The sequence below is a fragment of the Mytilus edulis genome, chromosome 3 (assembly GCF_963676685.1).
Source record: "Mytilus edulis chromosome 3, xbMytEdul2.2, whole genome shotgun sequence".
Classification (NCBI taxonomy): domain Eukaryota; kingdom Metazoa; phylum Mollusca; class Bivalvia; order Mytilida; family Mytilidae; genus Mytilus; species Mytilus edulis.
This window is the reverse complement of record NC_092346.1, coordinates 105,289,924-105,311,988: the sequence shown is the minus strand read 5'-3', so window position 1 is coordinate 105,311,988 and position 22,065 is coordinate 105,289,924. Positions and strand designations below refer to the sequence as shown.

The 22,065-nt window shown below is 33.0% G+C and overlaps 1 protein-coding gene and 1 long non-coding RNA gene across 3 annotated transcripts; both read right to left on the bottom strand.

Annotated features, from left to right (window-relative positions):
- LOC139518097 (uncharacterized) lies at positions 1–3,755 on the bottom strand. 2 transcript variants are annotated; one of them, XR_011663298.1, is made up of 3 exons: positions 3,658–3,755; positions 749–3,097; positions 1–361 (listed from the first exon to the last, which is right to left on the bottom strand). XR_011663298.1 is itself a non-coding variant. In XM_071309760.1 (2 exons), the coding sequence occupies exons 1-2, from the start codon at positions 3,725–3,727 to the stop codon at positions 1,329–1,331; spliced, it is 1,839 nt and encodes a 612-aa protein (XP_071165861.1). In that variant the 5' UTR covers positions 3,728–3,755; the 3' UTR covers positions 1–1,328. The 2 variants fall into 2 exon arrangements, 1 of the variants encoding a protein (XP_071165861.1); XM_071309760.1 differs by having other exon boundaries at positions 1–3,097.
- Positions 3,756–8,203: 4,448 nt separating this feature from the next.
- LOC139518096 (uncharacterized) lies at positions 8,204–15,020 on the bottom strand. The gene is made up of 4 exons (XR_011663297.1): positions 14,875–15,020; positions 11,406–11,458; positions 10,134–10,290; positions 8,204–8,276 (listed from the first exon to the last, which is right to left on the bottom strand). It is a non-coding gene; the product is annotated as an uncharacterized lncRNA (long non-coding RNA).
- Positions 15,021–22,065: the final 7,045 nt, after the last annotated feature.

The following is a 22,065-nucleotide window of genomic DNA, read 5'->3' as shown; positions in this document are numbered from 1 at the left end:
TTATGTTTAATTTTATTTCTTTTACGACAATTTATTACATTAAAGACGGAAATATCACAAATAAATACAAAATGTACATTAAATACGGTTGAATTAACATCATATATACAATTATCAACGGTCATGTGACGCTACATACATAATGATTCACATATAAAATACATGTTTCATATATATTTCATTGTGTATACTATACAGGGTTGTCCATTGCTACCTCCATTGTAAACGAACATTATCTTTATTTTGCTTCATAAACTCAGTTAGTTGTAAAAAAAAACAATGTAGGACAGAATTGTTGCAGGAGAAAACGTGACTTTTTCAAAAAGCACCAAACCCAAAGATTTCACAAAATGGCATAGTACTTAGTGTGGACAGTGTGTTACTTGCCAATTTTTGTTATACCCCTTCCAAATTTATTTCTCCATGTTTTATGCCTCATATAGCAAGTTGGGGGTGAAATGACACTGTAAAAAAATTTGGGTCATAAATTTTAATGTAAAGTAGTGATTAGGTCCAGCTGAAAAAGGTAAAAAATTAGCACTTCAGAAGCTGTCAAAAGATTTCAAGACCCCCTTAACATAAAATTGTCCATATTTTGAGTTAGAGCTGATGAAGTTTTCTATAATTTTGATATAATTTGTCCCAAAAGTAGTACAACACACTGTAAAAATATTGAGAAAGCGCAGGTGGGATTTTTTTAATTTTCATTTATTGTCTAAAAGAAATGCACTACGAAATAACTGTGTACTAGGACCATCTTTATTTTTATTTTGATATAGCACATTTATTTATGACCCCCCAAAATTACCTAAATTATTTCAACACTAGGGTCATTTTCAACTGTTATAACACTTATATATCTTGATGAAACATACAAACTTTTCAATTATTAGTTAAAAAAATCATCAACCAATGTTTAACCTGCGAGTGAAACAAATTGAGAGTTATTTGCCTCTACGCTTCACGTATGTCTGTCTGTACACATCCATACATCTTAGTTGTTTCAATTTACTTGGTAGTGACAAAAGGTCAGTGACAAGGGGTGACAAACTGGTCTGGCCCGACCTTCAATTACAGTTTTATTCTAGGAGAAAGACACAATAATAACACTATCCAGTATGATATCTCCAAAATATTGCGAATACTGTATCATTGTTTCAATGACCTTTTTTGTTCATCAATTTAAGCTGTCATTTCAGTTGTCATATTTACTATGAAATCTTTACAAATATCGTTTTTTTTTATCAGCCTGTGAGGCTTCATAACCAAGTTGTGTCGAAGATACTTATACAACGACAAGTATTAATAATGTATATTAGTTATCAATTCTATGTTGTCCACCAGGAATTATGCCAAGAGCTTTGGAAATTTTGAGGCTTTTTATTGTTTAAATTAGTGTGTATCTTTCGAAGTTGACTTGCATGTTTTCCCCATCCTATTTCATTTACTTTGTGTTGATTATTATTATCTATAAGGGTATCACCTAGAAACGTCTTTTTCCAGTCGACATTGAGGATGTTATCGACATTATTATGTCCGAGTACAGAATGATCTTTTTTGGATATATCAAGGGAAAATGGTGGTTTTGTTTTCCACTGATTAATATTGTGTGCACCTGTAGTTCGGATCTCAGTATTAACATTATTAATGCCTGTTGCATTCCTGGATGCTTGATTTCTTTCGATGTTTTGTTGATGTGCTTGTCTTACGTTTGTTGTTTTCCCAGAAGGCCGCTTTACCTGAAAACGAGTAACTATTTCCGAAGGTGGGAGTTGTTTTTCTGTCTTTTTCAAATTCCGTTCGCCAAATATTTGTCGACTTAGTCTCCCATTGACCTTTCGATGTGTTTGAAGAACTGGAATTGACCTTTCAACGGACACTCCAGTGTTGTGCGAGGTTTTGAACTCTTTTGAATGACTTATTGATGGCTTGCTACTTTCTTTTTTAACAAATTCAACTTTTTCAGCCTCATTCGTTTGATCTGTTTCATTATGTCGAATGATTGACTGCACATCGCTCGACAAAACGCGCCTAGTACGTTCGTTAGTGTTAAACAGAACAGAGCGGTTCCTCGCGAACAGTTGGATAGCACCGGAGGTTTGGTGGAGACTTTTCGTCCTCTGTTTATCATTAGAATGCTCTGACTTATCAGAAAACGTGAGAACATCTTTTCCTGTATTGACAGTACGATGCCGTCCATGTCTTTCTTGCTGGTGGCTCTTATCAGAAGAATGAAATTCCACGCCGTCTGCATCCCAAGACATATTATAATTAGAAGACTGGCTGTTTGTATGAGTGTTGGAAAAATTATACTTAAAAGGAAGATCACCAGACACTTCTGACGGCACAGTAAATATTTGCATCGGTAAACCTTGCTGTGAATGTTTCGAGAAGAAATTTGGCGAATTAGTCTTCAAGAGGGAAGCACTATTGTCGTTAATTTGGTTTGGGATATTACTGATTGAGTTTTTCTTACTTAAAGATTTATTCACAGTTTTATTATCTGGTGCTAAAACTACATGCTCAGAGTTTTTATTTTGGAGAACAGAATCTTGTATCTTATCCAAAGAAGCTGCTATAACTATTGGTTTGTTTGCACCTAGTTTGCTTATTTTCATTTCGCTTTTCATTATAGATTCATTCGGCTTTATTGAAATTGTTTGATTCGCTAGACGATGTGCAATATGTCTTGCAAATGACTTATTTTTTTGTAATTTATTGTTTATTAACCCCGCACTATGTGCTGCTTTAGAAAAGTGATCAATCGGTTGTATGTTAGGTATCCTAGCCACATCTGACGCATTTTTACTAACACGTTGTTGGGTATTATGATCGTTTCTATTAGGCGAATTCAGAAGGTCAAAAACGTTTTTGTGAGTCATGTTATCAGGAATTCGCTTCACCATCGATTCATCTACAATATCTATTGTTTCTCCTAAAGGATTCATGGTAGGCTGTCCTGAAAGATCGTGGTCTCTTCGTCCAGTATGGCCAGGTGTTGGTTCCTCAAAAGACTTAGGTCTATGTTTGTCTTGTCTATTAATGTCCCAGGGAAGTGTAATTGTTTCAATAACATGTTGGCTCTGGCCATTTATTCCTGCAAAAAATAAACTCAGCAATTACAGTTTATTTGAAAATAACACTTTATCACTTTGAAGTGTCTGGAAACACTAAACAGGAATTACCTACCAAGAATGCTTAAATTCCAAACATTTGAAAGACTAGAATGTATAAGACCTAAATGTGTATGTAAGCTATATGACATAAAGGACCTAAAGCAGATAGCTAAAGTTTATTTTAAATTTTGTCTGAAGGTGTTGAGACCATATCTGAATTTAGCAATGGAGAATACTTAGTATTAGAAATCATGTGAATACCAAAACTCTGACAACAATATATGCATAAAATGTGATTTACTCATAGCATTTACTTATGCACACATTACATAAACAAAAAACCCAAATAAACAGACATTTTGTACTGTGACCTATGGTAGTTAAAACTTCTACGACGTAACATCATTTAGTCTCTGTCATTGATTCTCACACCACATCTTGTTATTTCTATGTACGAAAAACCAAGTACTGATTCTGTTAGGTTAAAACATTGACGTATGGTTTGGACTGGGCCAATATGAAGAATTTACTTTATTCTTACCCGGGTAGAGTGCTATGTTACTCAATATCAGTTGATAACAAATGGTCACTAGCATCAGCATTGAAATCATGTCTGAAATGAGAAGATGTATTCTTTGTAGAAAGTTCCTGCTTACATTTTTTTTTCAATTTAAATAATTTAACTATAAATTGCATGAAACTAATTTTCTCTATCGAATCAATCAACATTGTTTGTCTTTCTGGTGTTATCTCCTTTTTTTATTACTTTTTCGGCTTTGTGTGAATCTCCAACTAGGGGCCAAATAAAACATTGCCTCCAACGGACCCAAATGAGGTCGAATTATTGTCTTGCAAGACACATATGCACCAGCGATGCGTCATACACTTAATTTTACAAAACTTAGCCAAACTGGTACTGAAAGTAAATAACTATAGCAAATGTCCGCTTATATAGATATACGAAGTTGTGATTTTTATAATTCAAATCAACAAACGCATCCTTTATTTTTGGTCAAATCGTAGCCATTATCTCTTTCACCTAAACTCTGTATGTCAGTTCTATAGCATTGATTTTACCTAGTACAGTTTTATAAATTCAGTTTTTTGTTTCTCGTTAATATCCTTTTAGTTTGGTAACTTTTGCCTTAACGCATTGATAAAAAGCTGTTCTTTTGTTAACTGAATACAGTTGATTATGATTAATAATAACTTACTTTGAGTCCAAAGACGAGCTGCTACAAAAATGGAAACCACACAGTCAACCACATGACCATATTGCAATTTAAGAATTAACTCGGGAGGGTGTGTTTCATCATCTTATGACAAATACGGACATAAATGTCGATACAAATCATTTCATTCAATATTCAAACCAATCAGAATAATTAAAAGATGACCTGCCGACCTCTGTCTTGTTAATTCTTAGTAATACGGATTCACCGACATACATTGTGGTTACAACAGACGCATGTAGGTGTACCAGAACTAGTTAATACTTGTGTTTGGGGGGCAGTACATGATGACATCTTTTGATGCGACACTGGCCTTGAAAGTACAACATTTTTGTACGTGAAAGTCGAATTTATATCTTCCATATGGAATAACAATTAAACACATTAATTCTGATATGATTTAAGTCTTCCAATTATGCCCATATGTCTAATTAGAATAAGATATAGTCACGTTTTAATTGTAGTAAAGTTCTGGGTTTTTTGTAAAGTTTTAATAAAACATGAATTCAATAATCCAAAATGATTATGAGGGAAAAGGTGATACAGTAATAAGTTGTGCCAAATACGGCTAAGGTAATCTATTCCTGAGATAAGAAAATCCTAAACCTTTCGAAAAATTCAATGTTTTGTAACAGGAAATTTATAAAAATGACCATATAATTGATATTCAGGTCAGCACCGAAGTGCTGACGACTGGGCTAATGATACCCTGGGGGTCGAAACGTGCACCAGCAGTGGTATCGACCCAGTGGAGTAAAAAGTAATCAGAGGTACCAGGATTTAAATTTAATATGCCAGACGCGCGTTTCGTCTATACATAAGACTCATCAGTGACGCTCATATTACAATAGTTATAAAGCCAAACAAGTACAGAGTTGAAGAGCATTGAGGACCCAAAATTCCAAAAAAATTGTGCCAAATACGGCTAAGGTATTTCTATTCCTGAAATAAGAAAATCCTTAGTTTTTCGAAAAATTCAAAGTTTTGTAAAAGGAAATTTATAAAAATGACCATATAATTGATATTCGTGTCAACACCGAAGTGCTGACAACTGGGCTGGTGATACCCAGTAGTGGCATCGATCCAGTGGAGTAAAAAGTAATCAAAGGTACCAGGATTATTATGTTTATACGCCAGACGCGCGTTTCGTCTACATAAGACTCATCGGTGACGCTCAGATCACAATAGTAAGTGAACTTGAAATTAAAGATACTACCGACACAGATAAATCTGCTTCATATTTAGACCTTTTTCTCGAAATGACTACTGATGGTAGGTTGAATACCAACATTTTTGACAAACGCTATGATTTTAATTTTCCTATAGTCAATTTTTCATTTGTGAGTAGCAATATCCCAGCGGCACCAGTATATGGATTATATGTGTCTCAATTGATACGTTACTCTAGAGTTAGCTCAAAGTACGTTGATTTTGTTTCAAACGAGGAATACTGCTTTATCAAAAGTTGCTAAGACAGGGCTATGAATCCATTAAATTAAGGTCATCACTCAAGAAATTTTACGGTCGCCATCATGAGCTGATTGTCCATTATTGCAAAAGTGTGTCAGAAATCATATCTGATATTCTTCCTCAGTCATAACCTTCCATCATTACCGAACTGAACAAAGACATAACACGACGGGTGTCGTATACGGTGCAGAAAATGCTTACCTTTCCGGAGCACCTGTGGCATCGACCCAGTGGTGTAAATAGTAATCAAAGGTACCAGGGTTCTAATTCAATACGCCAGATGTGCGTTTCGTCTACATAAGACTCATCAGTGACGCTCAGATCAAAATAGTTATAAAGCCAAACAATTACAGATATATTTGGAATTATGTTTTCATACAGGCTCCTGATAGAAGACTCTCTTGCAATCACCTTTGATATGAAAAAATAAACGAGTCATGTGTATGAGAAGAATTTTATCATCGTAATCAGGAAACTAAATTAAAAAAAACCCGCGAAACTTCAAAATGAATTCAAATATAACGAATAGTTTTATCGTTTTTAGATGATTATGCCACAGTAGATATGGGATATATTATGCGTAATGATTTGCACATTTATCATGATTCACTATTAAGGACAAAATATTACTGGACGAGAATTGGATGAGTACCGCATGCATTAGGAAAAATATGGTATGTATAAAGGCGAGTATAGCAAGCATAAAGGCGAGTATCGCACGCATCAAAACGAGTAACGCATACAGCAGGACGAGTATGGCATAAATCAGAGATATTATAACATGCATCAGGACGCGTATCGGATCGATATCAGGATGAAAATTGCACGCATCAACACGAGCACCACACTAGGTACACACTATTTGTTATGAATCTGTAGCCAGTAAACGGATGTTATATCATATGACAAGGTGTAGACAGACACACATACTTTATTTATGTCCACTGTATCTTTAACTTTTTTGGATTCGAGCGTCACTGATGAGTCTTTTGTAGACGAAACGCGCGTCTGGCGTAAATACAACATTTAATCCTGGTATCTATGATGAGTTCATTTACAGCCACTGGGTCGATGACACTGCTGGTGGAGTTTTAATTCCCCGAGGGTATCACCAGCCCAGCAGTCAGCACTTCTATGCTCTGCTAACATGAATTATCCTGAGATCACCACTAGTTTTTGGTGGGGTTCGTGTTGTTTATTCTTTAGTTTTCTATGTTGTATCATGTGTACTATTGTTTGTCTGTTTGTCCTGTTCATTTTTAGCAATGGTGTTGCCAGTTTATTTTCGATTTATGAGTTTGACTGTCCCTCTGGCATCTTTCGTCCCTCTTTTATCATTGATATTGTCATATTTATGAATTAACTGTTTGCAAAACTTTTAAATTTCTGAATTACTATTAAAGGCTTTTATACATCAAGAATAGATTACCATAGCTGTATTTGGTAAAACCTTTAGGACTTTTGGTCTTCAATGCTCTTCAATTTCGTACTTTATTTGGCCTTTTTAACCTTTTTGGATTCGAGCCTTACTGATGAGTATTGTGTAGACGAAACGCGCGTCTGGCGTAAATACAAAATTTAATCCTGATTTATATGATGATTTTATTTACAACCACTGGGTCGATGCCACTGCTGGTGGAGTTTGAATTCCCCGAGGGTATCACCAGCCCTGTAGTCAGCACAGAAAAGTATACTGATGTTATATCATATGACAAGGTGTAAACAGAAAAACATACTTTATTTACGTACTTCACTGTATTTGTTATGAATAAAGGCAACAGTAGTATACCGCTGTTCAAAACTCATAAATCCAAGGACAAAAAACAAAACCGGGGTAACAAACTAAAACCGAGGGAAACGCATTAAATATAAGAAGAGAACAACGACACAACACTAAAATGTAACACACACAGAAACGGACCAAGCATCAGAAAAAATTCCACGAGAATAACAAATATAACATCAAAACCAAATACATGAATTTGGGATAGACAAGTACCGTGGCACGTCTTACCGCAATGTGAAATTACACTAAAAAATAAGAGAAAACAAACGACGCAACGTTAAAATGTAACACACACAGAAACGAACAATAATATAACAATGGCCATATTCCTGACTTGGTACAGGACATTTTTAAAGGGAAAAAATGGTGGGTTGAACCTGGTTTTGTGGCATGCCAAAACCTCGCACTTTAATGGCAATGTTAAATATAACATTGAAATGACAACATAATATTACAGGACTACAATACAAATAAATAGGAGAACGTATTATGAGTTTGCATACCGATATTGTTGCTCTCCTTTTACCAGAAAAAAACCCCCCAAATGTTAGAAGAGTCATGAATTTGGAGGCTTAAGAAAAAGAATTCAAATAACAATGTAAGAGTAACAGTTATTCATTCATGAAGTGTAACTGTCCTGTGTCTTCTTGGACGACCAATGGTTGATGTTATCTGCAAAAATATATATGAATGATAAATATAATAAACAAGTAAATCGGTCTTTGGTGCAGTCTTATAGGTCAACAGTATATCTGAAAACACACGTTAGGATATCTGCTTTCTAGAGACTGAAAATGTTCATGAACTTACTTAGTTAACTTTAAATCATTTCCGAAATGACATCAGTATAGTTATCTCGAATGTTTCTCTTACTCGCCATATCAATTATACAGCATTACTTATATCGTAGATGTATTCCTACAGCTTAAGTTTTATTTTTCTGAAATAAAATATGTGCCTATGTTCTATAAAATATGCTTGTCTTTGAAGTTCGCGGTGTCGATTTTTTTACAGCAGTACTATTTTCAAGTGTGAAAATTGTTTCTAGTTTTGTATTAAAATTACACAGCTTTGATTGCTTGTCCTTTTTGATTAAGTCAGCTTAAGAATGTTTGTCAACTATCTACTTAGAGTAGGAAGTAAGTATTTATAAATACACATTACATTGCGTAATAACCTAAAACAACACGTACCCCTCGTTTAGGTAACATAAACACTTGTCATACGAACGTAATAATATTAAACAACACGTACCCTCGTTAAGGTAACATAAATACTTGTCGTAAGAACGTTATAATGTTAAACAACACATACCCCTCGTAAGGTAACATAAATACTTGTCATAAGAACGTTATAATGTTAAACAACATGTACCCTTGTTAAGGTAACATAAATACTTGTCATAAGAACGTAATAATACTAAACAACACGTACCCCTCGTTAAGGTAACATAAACACTTGTCATAAGAACGTTATAATATTAAACAACACGTACCTTCGTTAAGGTAACATAAACACTTATCATAAGAACTTAATAATATTAAACAACACTTACCCCTCATTAAAGTAACATAAACACTTGTCTTAAGAACGTAATAATGTTAAACAACACGTACCCCTCGTTAAGGTAACATAAATACTTGTCATAGGAACGTAATAATGTTAAACAACACATACCCCTCGTTAAGGTAACATAAATACTAGTCATAAGAACTTTATAATGTTAAAGAACACGTACCTTCGTTAAGCTTACATAAATACTTGTAATAAGAACGTAATGATATTAAACAACACGTACCTCTCTTTAATGTAACATAACCACTTGTCATAAGAACATAATAATATAAACAACACGTACCCCTCGTTAAGGTAACATAAATACTTGTCATAAGGACGTTATAATGTTAAACAACACGTACCTTCGTTAAGGTAACATAAACACTTGTCATAAGAACATAATAATGTTAAACAACACGTACCCCTTGGTTAAGGTAACATAAACATTTGCCATGAGAGCGTAATAATGTTAAACAACACGTATCCCTCGTTAAGGTAACATAAACACTTGTCATAAGAACGTATAAGTGTTAAACAACACGTACCCCTCGTTAAGGTAACATAAACACTTGTCATAAGAACGTTATAATGTTAAACAACACGTAACCCTCGTTAAGGTAACATAAACACTTGTCATACGAACGTTATAATGTTAAACAACACGTACCCCTTGTTAAGGTAGCATACACAGTTGTCATAAGAACGTTATAATGTTAAACAACACATACCCCTCGTTAAGGTAACATAAAAACTTGTCATAAGAACGTTATAATGTTAAACAACACGTACCTTCGTGAAGGTAACATAAACACTTGTCATAAGAACATAATAATTTTAAACAACACGTACCCCTTGGTTAAGGTAACATAAACATTTGTCATGAGAGCGTAATAATGTTAAACAACACGTACCCCTTGTTAAGGTAACATAAATACTTGTCATAAGAACGTATTAATGTTAAACAACACTTACCCCTTGTTAAGGTAACATAAACACTTGTCATAAGAACACTCTCCACCTCGACTAAATCCTGTGTCTTGACAACAGCTGTTACATTTTGTTGACGATTGCATATCTCCACAATAGATACCCTGGCAGTACTCACTTGTCAAATACTGAGAACTTGTACCTTTGGATTAGACATAAGATCAAATATAGACATTCACAAACCACAAAGTAGCAATACATGTGTCTGACCTACTCTGTTTATAAATAATTAAATATGATAAAAGCAATAAAACTAAATAAAACTGATTATAATACAATTGATGTTTAACGGTGTCGCGTAAGTATCTTTTGTGTGTTATTTTCGATAATATCAATGTAGTCCACGTGTTGCTGGTAAATTATTAAGTCAGAAATTTCGTTACCATCAATTACTTAAAACCTTTACTAAATTCTTCCATAGGCACTTATATTCAGTTATGAAGTTTGGTTGTGCCTGCAGTTAAAAAATTTCAAACGGGATAACACAGCCTAAATTTTATTACATGAGATATTGTTTACGGAGCCCGGAAATTTAGTTACGACCCGGGTAAACTTATAGATCCTTTAAATAAACTTATTCTAAAAGATTACCAATTCAACTGTGTAATTTGATTTTTGAGTTTTATGTTTATTGGTAAAAATATTGATTTTGTAATCAGTGAATTGAAATCAAACTAAATATTATTTGTATACTCAAATGATATTAATTGATACAACAATCTGTCGATTCCTATATCTTTGCATTGAACAAGTGAATGATGTCTACACTAAATTCATTGGATGTTTTCTGACAGTTTAATCTAAGATGCATGTTTTTTTAATTGTCGTTATTGACATTGAACTAGCTGCCAGTAATTGCGAGTACTCCCAGATCTGTACTTCGTGTCGTTTTCGTTATGGGAATGTATAAGTACCTTGCAACGTCCGGTCTGTGTTTTTGTTAGATGTATTTATGCTTTGTATCGATCTGATGATTTAAGCTCTTAAGTTTGTTCTTATTTTTTACTGTCAAACTAGTCTAATATCACAACTTTCTGTATGTGCCTGTCCCAAGTCAAGTGCCTTTAATTCAGGTTGTCGTGTGTTGTAAACCATATCTAATTTTCGTTCATTATTTTTACCTTAATCAAACTGTCTTCTCATTGAATTGTTTAACATTAGTTTTGACAGTCGCGGACTTTTAAAGGAGACTATGTGGTTTTGCTCATTGTTGAAAGCCGTTATCTATAGATAAGTAGACGATAATTTTATACTTACCGAGTATTACCATACAGAACATCGTCAGAACCAATAACATTTTCATTTTCTATCTGTAATCATAAATAAATACAATGCATACATATTGTAGAAATCCAATTCATCTTATTTTTTTAGGGTGAATGATGTAATAACATTGAGAATGGATATGGGAATGTGTTAACGAGTCAACAACCCGACCGAAGTGTAAAAAAACCCCGAAGTCCAACAATTGGTCCGCACCTGTAGGCGTGCTTCGGCTGGACCCTTAACAAAATATGTACTAGTTTAGTAATAATGGAGGCCATACTAAACTCCAACACTTATAAATGTACTAAATTAAAAAAATCATGCAAGTCATTTCTCCCTTCTAACCAAAAAAGAATAGCTAACTACAATTTGCATTTTACCTGTATGGTATAGAGCCATGGTGATGAGTTTGACATGTATGATAGAGAGCCATGGTGATTAGTTTGACATGTATGGTAGAGAGCCATGGTGATTAGTTTGACATGTATGGTAGAGAGCCATGGTGATTAGTTTGACATGTATGATAGAGAGCCATGGTGATTAGTTTGACATGTATGATAGAGTGCCATGATGATTAGTTTGACATGTATGATAGAGAGCCATGTTGATTAGTTTGACATGTATGATAGAGAGCCATGGTGATTAGTTTGACACGGAAGACTGAGAAGCGACATAATATAATGATATTATCATTTAGTTTCATAGACATCGGTTTTTAGAGAACTAACTTCAGATTCCCAGGAGACTGAATCGCTCACCTATTAAGTTGATTAATAAGAATACATTTAGGTATACTAGTTCATATATAGAGTGGATCCATGTTGACGTATTTGCAGATTTTATTTTGGTGATTTTCTTTGCTGCCTATAGTTTTTCTCTACATACTACAGTAGTTCTACTCAAAAATACAAAAAATGGTAATTGAAGGACCATAATTCCTAATAAATAATCCACTGATGATTTCGATCATTCATATTTATCATTATATCTTTCTAAGCTAACAAATTTTCCAAATCAAAAGTTTCTGTTAGTAAGTCTGATTGTTAAACGTCCTTCACAAAAACTAAATTCTCATAGTCGGGGGAGGGGTGCACGTTTCTGTTCTTTAGTTTGAAAGTTAAACACACATACACTCAATTCTCTTGGAGGGTTAGAGTTTCTTTAATAGTTTATATAGATAATATATATAAGATGTATAAAAATAGTCGTTCAAAATAATCATCTATAAAACTTCTGTAATAAGTCAACTGATATTGTCAGCCTATTGAATTATGATATTATTGTCTCGTTAATAGTTCTAGCTGTTTACTATTTAAGATACTCTCTATCGACTATAGTTTTGCCAAATGAATGTCTGAATATATATCGGTAGCTGATATTTCAATAGACACGCGTGTTGTCTGGACTTCGTAAGGTGATATTGGCTGAGTGACTAAGTGAATAGACCTTTAAAACCTTTGATGAAGATAATAAATTCAATTGTGTGCAACACTATATAATCTTTTCTTTAGATGCTACGCCTATTTTTCAATGAGAAAATATGTTCCATAACTACACAGATTGATTTTATCATTTAAAAAGTTTATATATTTTCGCTTTATTTACTCAGGATAATGAGTGATAAAAGATAACCCACGGCGTGTAATAGTCTTGCTCAACAGATGTGCATATCATTGATACGACCTATTATAGCTTGTTGGCTTTTACATTTTTTTTATCTGATCGTTTCATTCGTGGTATATCCATACATGTACCTATAATAACAAAATCAAAAATACCTAAACTAAAAACGAAGAAAGTCAAATATTGCTCTATCGCATTCTATCTAAATAAAAACAACGTTTAAAATATCTGCTCCACCTGTGACGCTTGGAAGTGAGATTGTGTGTCGCTTCCCTGCTACCAGATTAAATTAATAGGTATGACTCTAATACGTGAAGCTTAATTTTCATCCATTATAGTCTGGGTTATTTGGGGAAGAGTTTAAAGAAAGAATACCAGACAGTCCTTTTCGACAACCTTTTCGGTTTTATGTGAAAACTTTGTTTTCTGGAAGAAAGATATAAATTACAGTAAAAACAAATTTCACACATCAAACCCAAATGTAATGAGATTTGACCAAAATAACACTAATACATATAATAACTTGACGTTCTGATATGAATATTTAATTTACAGATTTATGTAAATGTTCGTTCACTATGTAAGTAAATTGTTACTGGACGTATGAAATTGTTACAAATTAACATCATTGCGAAACAGCCAGACACCACAACATACATATAGAAAACGGGGAAGCATTAAAAACTCTTCGCAAGATGACCACAGCGAATTTTGAAAAGCCTGCATTTGGACTGTCTTCTAGTGCATGGCTTTCAAATTACAGTTATGCATATTTTAAGTTAATTTTAATGTTACGTGACATTCACATAAACACTGATTCAAGTGAATTAAAGTAAAAATTCCATATATATTTCAAACTAAAGCATAATGAGTTGAGATCACTAAAAAACCATTGTTGAAATGTTTTTTTGAATAATAAAACAAATTATGAAACTTGTATAGGAGAAAATATGTTGCTACGATAAGTGCATTATATTGTACTACCAAAATTCCGGGATCTGGCGCTCTAATATACAAAATAAGGCATCGTCTTGACATGAAATGACCGTCTCTTTTTTTGAATTTAAGACAAAATAGCTACGAATGCTTAAAATAGCAGAATTTATCATAGAAAACAATAGGGCAATGAATAAGTGATTTTATTCTATAAATGGAAATTAAAAGAAAAGAATAATTTTGTTGCTTCTATTCATTAAAAAACGGCTCGTGCAATGTCACTATTTACGTCGTCCAATAAATTTGATAGAGTAGACATATTTGATCAAATTTCATTTACAATTTGTAATTTTAGACAAAACTAAACCAGAATCTCACTTATATCATCATGCCAATGAGACAGCAACCCTACGTCATAAAAAACAACCAAAAACTAAGGCAGATAGAACTCATGATATATCCGTCAGTAATAAAATAACAGCAGTGTCTCCATTAAAACAAGAAATAAATCGTAAGACAAAGATAGTCTGGAAAAGTTGTGTATAGATTTACAAAATTTCCTCAAATTGATTAAAAAAGCATGAAAATATAACATAACATATCAATCTACTAATGGGACTTGTGACTTTACCATCACACACATTAACGTGTGGTTATTTTTATAAAAATCTCTTATATCTCTAACCTACCCTTTTAATTTCGAGTAATATCAAAATATGTAACAATGAAGTTACGAGTAACAATAAGAAAATAATTTAATAAAAAGATATAAAAAAAAAAAAGATAAAAAAAATAACAATAACACAAAGAAATTATACTCCATACAAACGATATGAACTTAAATGAATGCATATTTATGCAGAATGAAATATATTAATTTTTATTGAAGCCTTATACATACCACAAATATGGTTTCTGATCTGTACAGTTGATCAAACGGAACTCCAATTGTAAATTGATGAAATAGCTTGATGTCTTATTAAAAGGTAGACAAAATGTGACAGAAATTGAAAATGCTTACTGCTAATAAGATTGGTGCCACGCCCTGGTTTCATCAACTTTTACAGAATAAACACAATATTCACATGCAATAAAAGGGATGTACCGATCCTATCATATAACTCGAGACAATTTTATCGTGTTAAAGAAGGCAGATTATACTTATGTCAATAATAATCATTTAAAAACCAATATTTTACTAAATTGAATTGAATGAAGTATTCTATAAATCACAATACCTTTGAATTGTTTCGTGTAACAGATGGATGCTTTTAAAACCTGCCAAAATCAAGAAAAAATTCAAGTAAAAATAAATAATAGCTTCAATTCTCTGTCCATAGGAAAGACAAACTAAAATTGTTTTTTTTTTACTTTTGAATATGGACAATTATATTCTTTATGCCAGATATTACAAAAGACTACCAATAACAAATTTTAGACTTTAAAGAATAAGATAAACATATATCCCCTCTAAAGTATAGACGCCTGTAAGAGTTGACGGATGAGCGTTATGGATTATCTAGTCATTCCTAGGATTTGTCCCAAATTTTGTAACCACAATCCTCTCCACTTTTATTCGAATGTGACGTCACTGAACGAGACTTACCACAGAATATATACATACATAAACATCACTACAGTTGCCACATGTGGAGCAGATTCTGCTCACCATTCTGGATTTTCGATTACATTCCCGTTTTGGGTGCAGTTTGTGTTGCTTAGTCTCTAAATTTCTAGGTTGTGTTTTGTATACTGTTGTTTGTGTTTTGGTCTTATTGACAAAGTTTTGTTAGTTTATTTTCAACTAATGAGTTTGTAATCTCCTTTTGATATCTTATGCCTCTTTAAACCGGAGTAAAATTAAAATGCAGAGGATAATTATGCCTAAAAGAACTATAGACTATATTCTGTTCAATGAATGAGTTTGTTTAATTTGATACATGCCTTTTTGTGCTTCTTTGTTACATATTTGTTTGTTTGTATTGTGATTAAGATTATAACACAATGTTGACTGCTGTACCCCTGCATTGTACATTTTTACCTACAGTATTAGTCTGTTTGTTTTGTTCACGCATCAGTGTCAATAAAATGCAATATGATGCGACTGTCACACAAAGGAGAAGTTAAGCTAGTTACACCACCAGGTTGAATTCCCCATATTCGAAGTATGAAAATTCTTGGTCAAAGTCAGGAATATGACAGTTGATATCCATTCGTTTGATGTGTTTTAGCTTTTGATTTCGCCATTCGATTAGAAATATTATTCGTAGTTCAGTATTTTTGTGTTTTGCTTTTTGATATATTCAATATATTCGATATCTTTATAATATTAGGAGAAAGCGATTTCAATCGACATTCCCATTGGAACCCACTGTGCTCCTTTTCTTGTCAATTCATTATTTTATTCAAGACGGGTGCCATATGTTAAGCAGTATCTGATTACACTTCTAAAGCATTTGAGATCACCCCGTGTTGTTTGTTGGGATCGTATTGATCAGTCTTTAGTATTTCTTTGTTGGGATCGTATTGATCAGTCTTCAGTATTTCTTTGTTGGGATCGTGTTGATCAGACATTAGTATTTCTTGTTGGGATCGTGTTGATCAGTCTTTAGTATTTCTTTGTTGGGATCGTGTGGATCAGTCTTTAGTATTTCTTTGTTGGGATCGTGTTGATCAGTCTTTAGTATTTCTTTGTTGGGATCGTGTTGATCGGTCTTTAGTATTTCTTTGTTGGGATCGTATGGATCAGTCTTTAGTATTTCTTTGTTGGGATCGTGTTGATCAGTCTTTAGTATTTCTTTGTTGGGATCGTGTTGATCAGTCTTTAGTATTTCTTTGTTGGGATCGTGTTGATCAGTCTTTAGTATTTCTTTGTTGGGATCGTATTGATCAGTCTTTAGTATTTCTTTGTTGGGGATCGTATTGATCAGTCTTTAGTATTTCTTTGTTGGGATCGTATGGATCAGTCTTTAGTATTTCTTTCTTGGGATCGTATGGATCAGTCTTTAGTATTTCTTTGTTGGGATCGTATTGATCAGTCTTTAGTATTTCTTTGTTGGGATCGTATTGATCAGTCTTTAGTATTTCTTTGTTGGGATCGTATTGATCAGTCTTTAGTATTTCTTTGTTGGGATCGTATTGATCAGTCTTTAGTATTTTTTGTTGGGATCGTATGGATCAGTCTTTAGTATTTCTTTGTTGGGATCGTGTTGATCAGTCTTTAGTATTTCTTTGTTGGGATCGAATGGATCAGTCTTTAGTATTTCTTTGTTGGGATCGTGTTGATCAGTCTTTAGTATTTCTTTGTTGGGATCGTGTTGATCGGTCTTTAGTATTTCTTTGTTGGGATCGTGTTGATCAGACATTAGTATTTCTTTGTTGGGATCGTGTTGATCAGTCTTTAGTATTTCTTTGTTGGGATCGTGTTGATCAGTCTTTAGTATTTCTTTGTTGGGATCGTGTTGATCAGTCTTTAGTATTTCTTTGTTGGGATCGTATGGATCAGTCTTTAGTATTTCTTTGTTGGGATCGTGTTGATCAGTCTTTAGTATTTCTTTGTTGGGATCGTGTTGATCAGTCTTTAGTATTTCTTTGTTGGGATCGTGTTGATCAGACATTAGTATTTCTTTGTTGGGATCGTGTTGATCAGACATTAGTATTTCTTTGTTGGGATCGTGTTGATCAGTCTTTAGTATTTCTTTGTTGGGATCGTATGGATCAGTCTTTAGTATTTCTTTGTTGGGATCGTGTTGATCAGTCTTTAGTAGTTCTTTGTTGGGATCGTGTTGATCAGGCTTTAGTATTTCTTTGTTGGGATCGTGTTGATCAGACATTAGTATTTCTTTGTTGGGATCGTATGGATCAGTCATTAGTATTTCTTTGTTGGGATCGTATGGATCAGTCTTTAGTATTTCTTTGTTGGGATCGTGTTGATCAGTCTTTAGTATTTCTTTGTTGGGATCGTGTTGATCAGTCTTTAGTATTTCTTTGTTGGGATCGTGTTGATCAGACATTAGTATTTCTTTGTTGGGATCGTGTTGATCAGTCTTTAGTATTTCTTTGTTGGGATCGTGTTGATCAGTCTTTAGTATTTCTTTGTTGGGATCGTATTGATCAGTCTTTAGTATTTCTTTGTTGGGATCGTATTGATCAGTCTTCAGTATTTCTTTGTTGGGATCGTGTTGATCAGTCTTTAGTATTTCTTTGTTGGGATCGTGCTGATCAGTCTTTTAATTAGTATTTCTTTGTTTGGATCGTATTCTTTAGTATTTCTTTGTTGGGATCATATTGATCAGGCTTTAGTATTTCTTTGTTGGGATCGTGTTGATCAGTCTTTAGTATTTCATATGAAAGAAACATTAATCAGGTGTTAAGTGTGTTGATCACTGCATCTATAACTGTTAGATAATGCTGCTAAAATTGATGAAAAGCTGCAACCCTATCTAGTCACTGAGAAGTGCTACACTGTTAATTTATAAGCAGCACATAATCAGTAACAAGAAAGGCTGTTAACTTGTTAATTTTTGACAGCAGTACTTTAAGAAGTTAAAATGTTTACTCCAGATTTTTTAAGAAAATAAGAACTACACAAGAGAAAAAAGAAAACTGCACTTCCATTAGACCAGTACATCAAGCCCTTATAAAGAAATTAACATTCTGTCCCCAACTACTTTACATACAACTCTCAATATTACCCTCATCTACTCAATTTTCCTTTTTCTCCCTATAGAACATATATCCATACATGCCACTCTCATTATTTACCCTCACCCTTCCTCCATTTCTCTCATATCCATACCAACCTTAACCACCTATGTTAGCCTACTCTGTGTGTTAAATATCCCCATGAAATTGTGTTAGTTGATGAAAAGATTTTAATCATGAAGTACAAGGCATGGAAGAATGAAAAAAATCAACACTGAAAAGAAGATCTAAACTTTTCAACATATACATTATTTTTTTTTAATATTGAGCCAATTTGGAGTTGTAGTTTTTATTTCAATATTAAATGGTTATCATTATTTTGAAAATAAAGGTAACAGCCAAAGTTACAATAAGCCAAAATGTGTGATGTAAATTTTAATTAAAGAAATTATCCTTGGATAACCATTTTGAAGCCAAAATATATCTATTTAATCAAAAGGTTTAAAAAATATTTTAAAATAAAAAGGAAATAGTCTAAATTAAAAATTGCCAAAAGTTTAAAAAATGCCAAATGGCACAAAAGTACCTGTCTGCTAATGTACTAGCCAGTTGGCCTGAGGGTTATCTGGACTTTAAGGTGCTAGTTCACCGAAACAAATGGCCGCAGTGACCACCAGTCTCTTCCTTTTGAAGTACCAATTTTAGAGTCTCTGATTTGACTAAAGCATGACTTATACAGCCAATATAAAAAAAACCTGACCCCGTTAAAAAATTAAAAAGCCCATCCCCAATTAAAATTTAGATAAAAAGTTAAATACATGTATCCCCAATTATCTTTTAAAAACATCCCCAAAAGATAAACACTTCCGCAATTAAATTTGGAAAAAAGTTAAAAACATCATCATTTAAAATATGGATAAAAATTTAAAACATCCCCGATTAAAATTTGAATAAAAATTAAAAACATCCCCAAAAGATAAAAACTTCCGCAATTAAATTTGGATAAAAGTTAAAAACATCCCCAATTAAACTATCGATAAAAATTAAAAACATTCCCAATTAAAATTTGGATAAAAATTAAAAACATCCCCAATTAAAATATGGATAAAAATTTAAAACATCCCCAATTAAAATTTGGATAAAATTAAAAACATCCCCAATTAAAATATGGATAAAAATTTAAAACATTCCCGATTAAAATTTGGATAAAAAGTTAAAAACATCCCCAATTAAAATATGGATAAAAATTTAAAACATCCCCGATTAAAATTTGGATAAAAATTAAAAACATCCCCAATTAAAATCGAACTGAGTGATCGAGCTCACTCAGTTCATGCATGGTACAAAGGAAAGGATTAGACCACGACTCGGTCGCTGTCTGACCAAGTCAACAGACTTGGTCACGGTCCAACTGAGTGATCTATCTCACTCAGTTCATATCAGTATTAGCAGATACTTGATATGTATGGTGGGGACGTTACTATACCTAAATGGAAGGTATAGTATCTGTGAACCCGCAACACAGATGGCGACTTAACTTCCCATACATGTAATCAAGTATCCAATGCTATTACTGATATGTTATGTTTATAAAATAACTACTGAAAAACCTACCACAATAATTAAAATAAAAACATTGCATCCAAGTTTCCTGTGGTAAGAAGTGAAATATTTTTTTTTATTAAAGTACAAAACTCAGTAGTCCAGTTTTAGTTGGTTTCCTTGAAGGTTTTCAAAAGGATCCAAGAATATGTCACCGTTTGGGTACATACAATGCGACAGTAACTCAACAATAGAGTAAAACCAAAAGAAAGCTATGAAAATGTCAAAGTACAGTCTTTCCCAATAAACGATTATGGTATCTAATGCAATATGGTTCTTCTTTTTGCCTTGCAAGTCTTTGCATGAAAAATGACACATTTATGTCATACAAATGCTAGTCAGATTACCTCCATATAGCTTTGAAATAACTATCAAATGTTGATTATTGTCTAATGATAATGTACCTTCATTTTAAAGGTATACTGTGCACAAAACATAACAGGTCACGATATTCTTGATCTGAGGTTACACAAGAGTCAGATGACAGACAGTGTTATTACTATGTACTAGTAGTACAAATTAGTAGGTACTTATTTCATGATGTAGGTGTTAAAAGGTCACTGTAAGCTAGTTCCACTTTGCTTTGTTTCAAACACTGACAGGAGTACCGATGCTGTTTTTGAAAAGTTTAAAAGAGGCTTGGATGTAAAATGATGAATGCCAATGTAGAATGTCTTAGTGACCCATTTTGTATTTTGCTTGTAATTGGTATAATAAAGCATATGCTTACAGACTTGATTTGACTGTTGAAAATTAACCATGAAATGTTAGATACATACACCCTACTCACTATTACTGCCTTCTAAGACTGATAAAAATCACATATGATGAGAATGAACTACAAACTTAACAGCAAAGATACAGAAGAAACATTAGACCAAGAAATTTATAAAAGACTGGAAAGCAAATTTTCTCAGAATGAAAGAAACATTAATCAGGTGTTAAGTGTGTTGATCACTGCATCTATAACTGTTAGATAATGCTGCTAAAATTGATGAAAAGCTGCAACCCTATCTAGTCACTGAGAAGTGCTACACTGTTAATTTATAAGCAGCACATAATCAGTAACAAGAAAGGCTGTTAACTTGTTAATTTTTGACAGCAGTACTTTAAGAAGTTAAAATGTTTACTCCAGATTTTTTAAGAAAATAAGAACTACACAAGAGAACAAAGAAAACTGCACTTCCATTAGACCAGTACATCAAGCCCTTATAAAGAAATTAACATTCTGTCCCCAACTACTTTACATACAACTCTCAATATTACCCTCATCTACTCAATTTTCCTTTTTCTCCCTATAGAACATATATATCCATACATACCACTCTCATTATTTACCCTCACCCTTCCTCCATTTCTCTCATATCCATACCAACCTTAACCACCTATGTTAGCCTACTCTGTGTGTTAAATATCCCCATGAAATTGTGTTAGTTGATGGAAAAGATTTTAATCATGAAGTACAAGGCATGGAAGAATGAAAAAAATCAACACCGAAAAGAAGATCTAAACTTTTCAACATATACATTATTTTTTTTAATATTGAGCAAATTTGGAGTTGTAGTTTTTATTTCAATATTAAATGGTTATCATTATTTTGAAAATTAAGGTAACAGCCAAAGTTACAATAAGCCAAAATGTGTGATGTAAATTTTAATTAAAGAAATTATCCTTGGATAACCATTTTGAAGCCAAAATATATATATTTAATCAAAAGGTGTAAACAATATTTTAAAATAAATGAAAGAAAATAGTCTAAATTAAAAATTGCCAAAAGTTTAAAAAATGCCAAATGGTACAAAAGTACCTGTCTGCTAATGTACTAGCCAGCTCGCCTGAGGGTTAT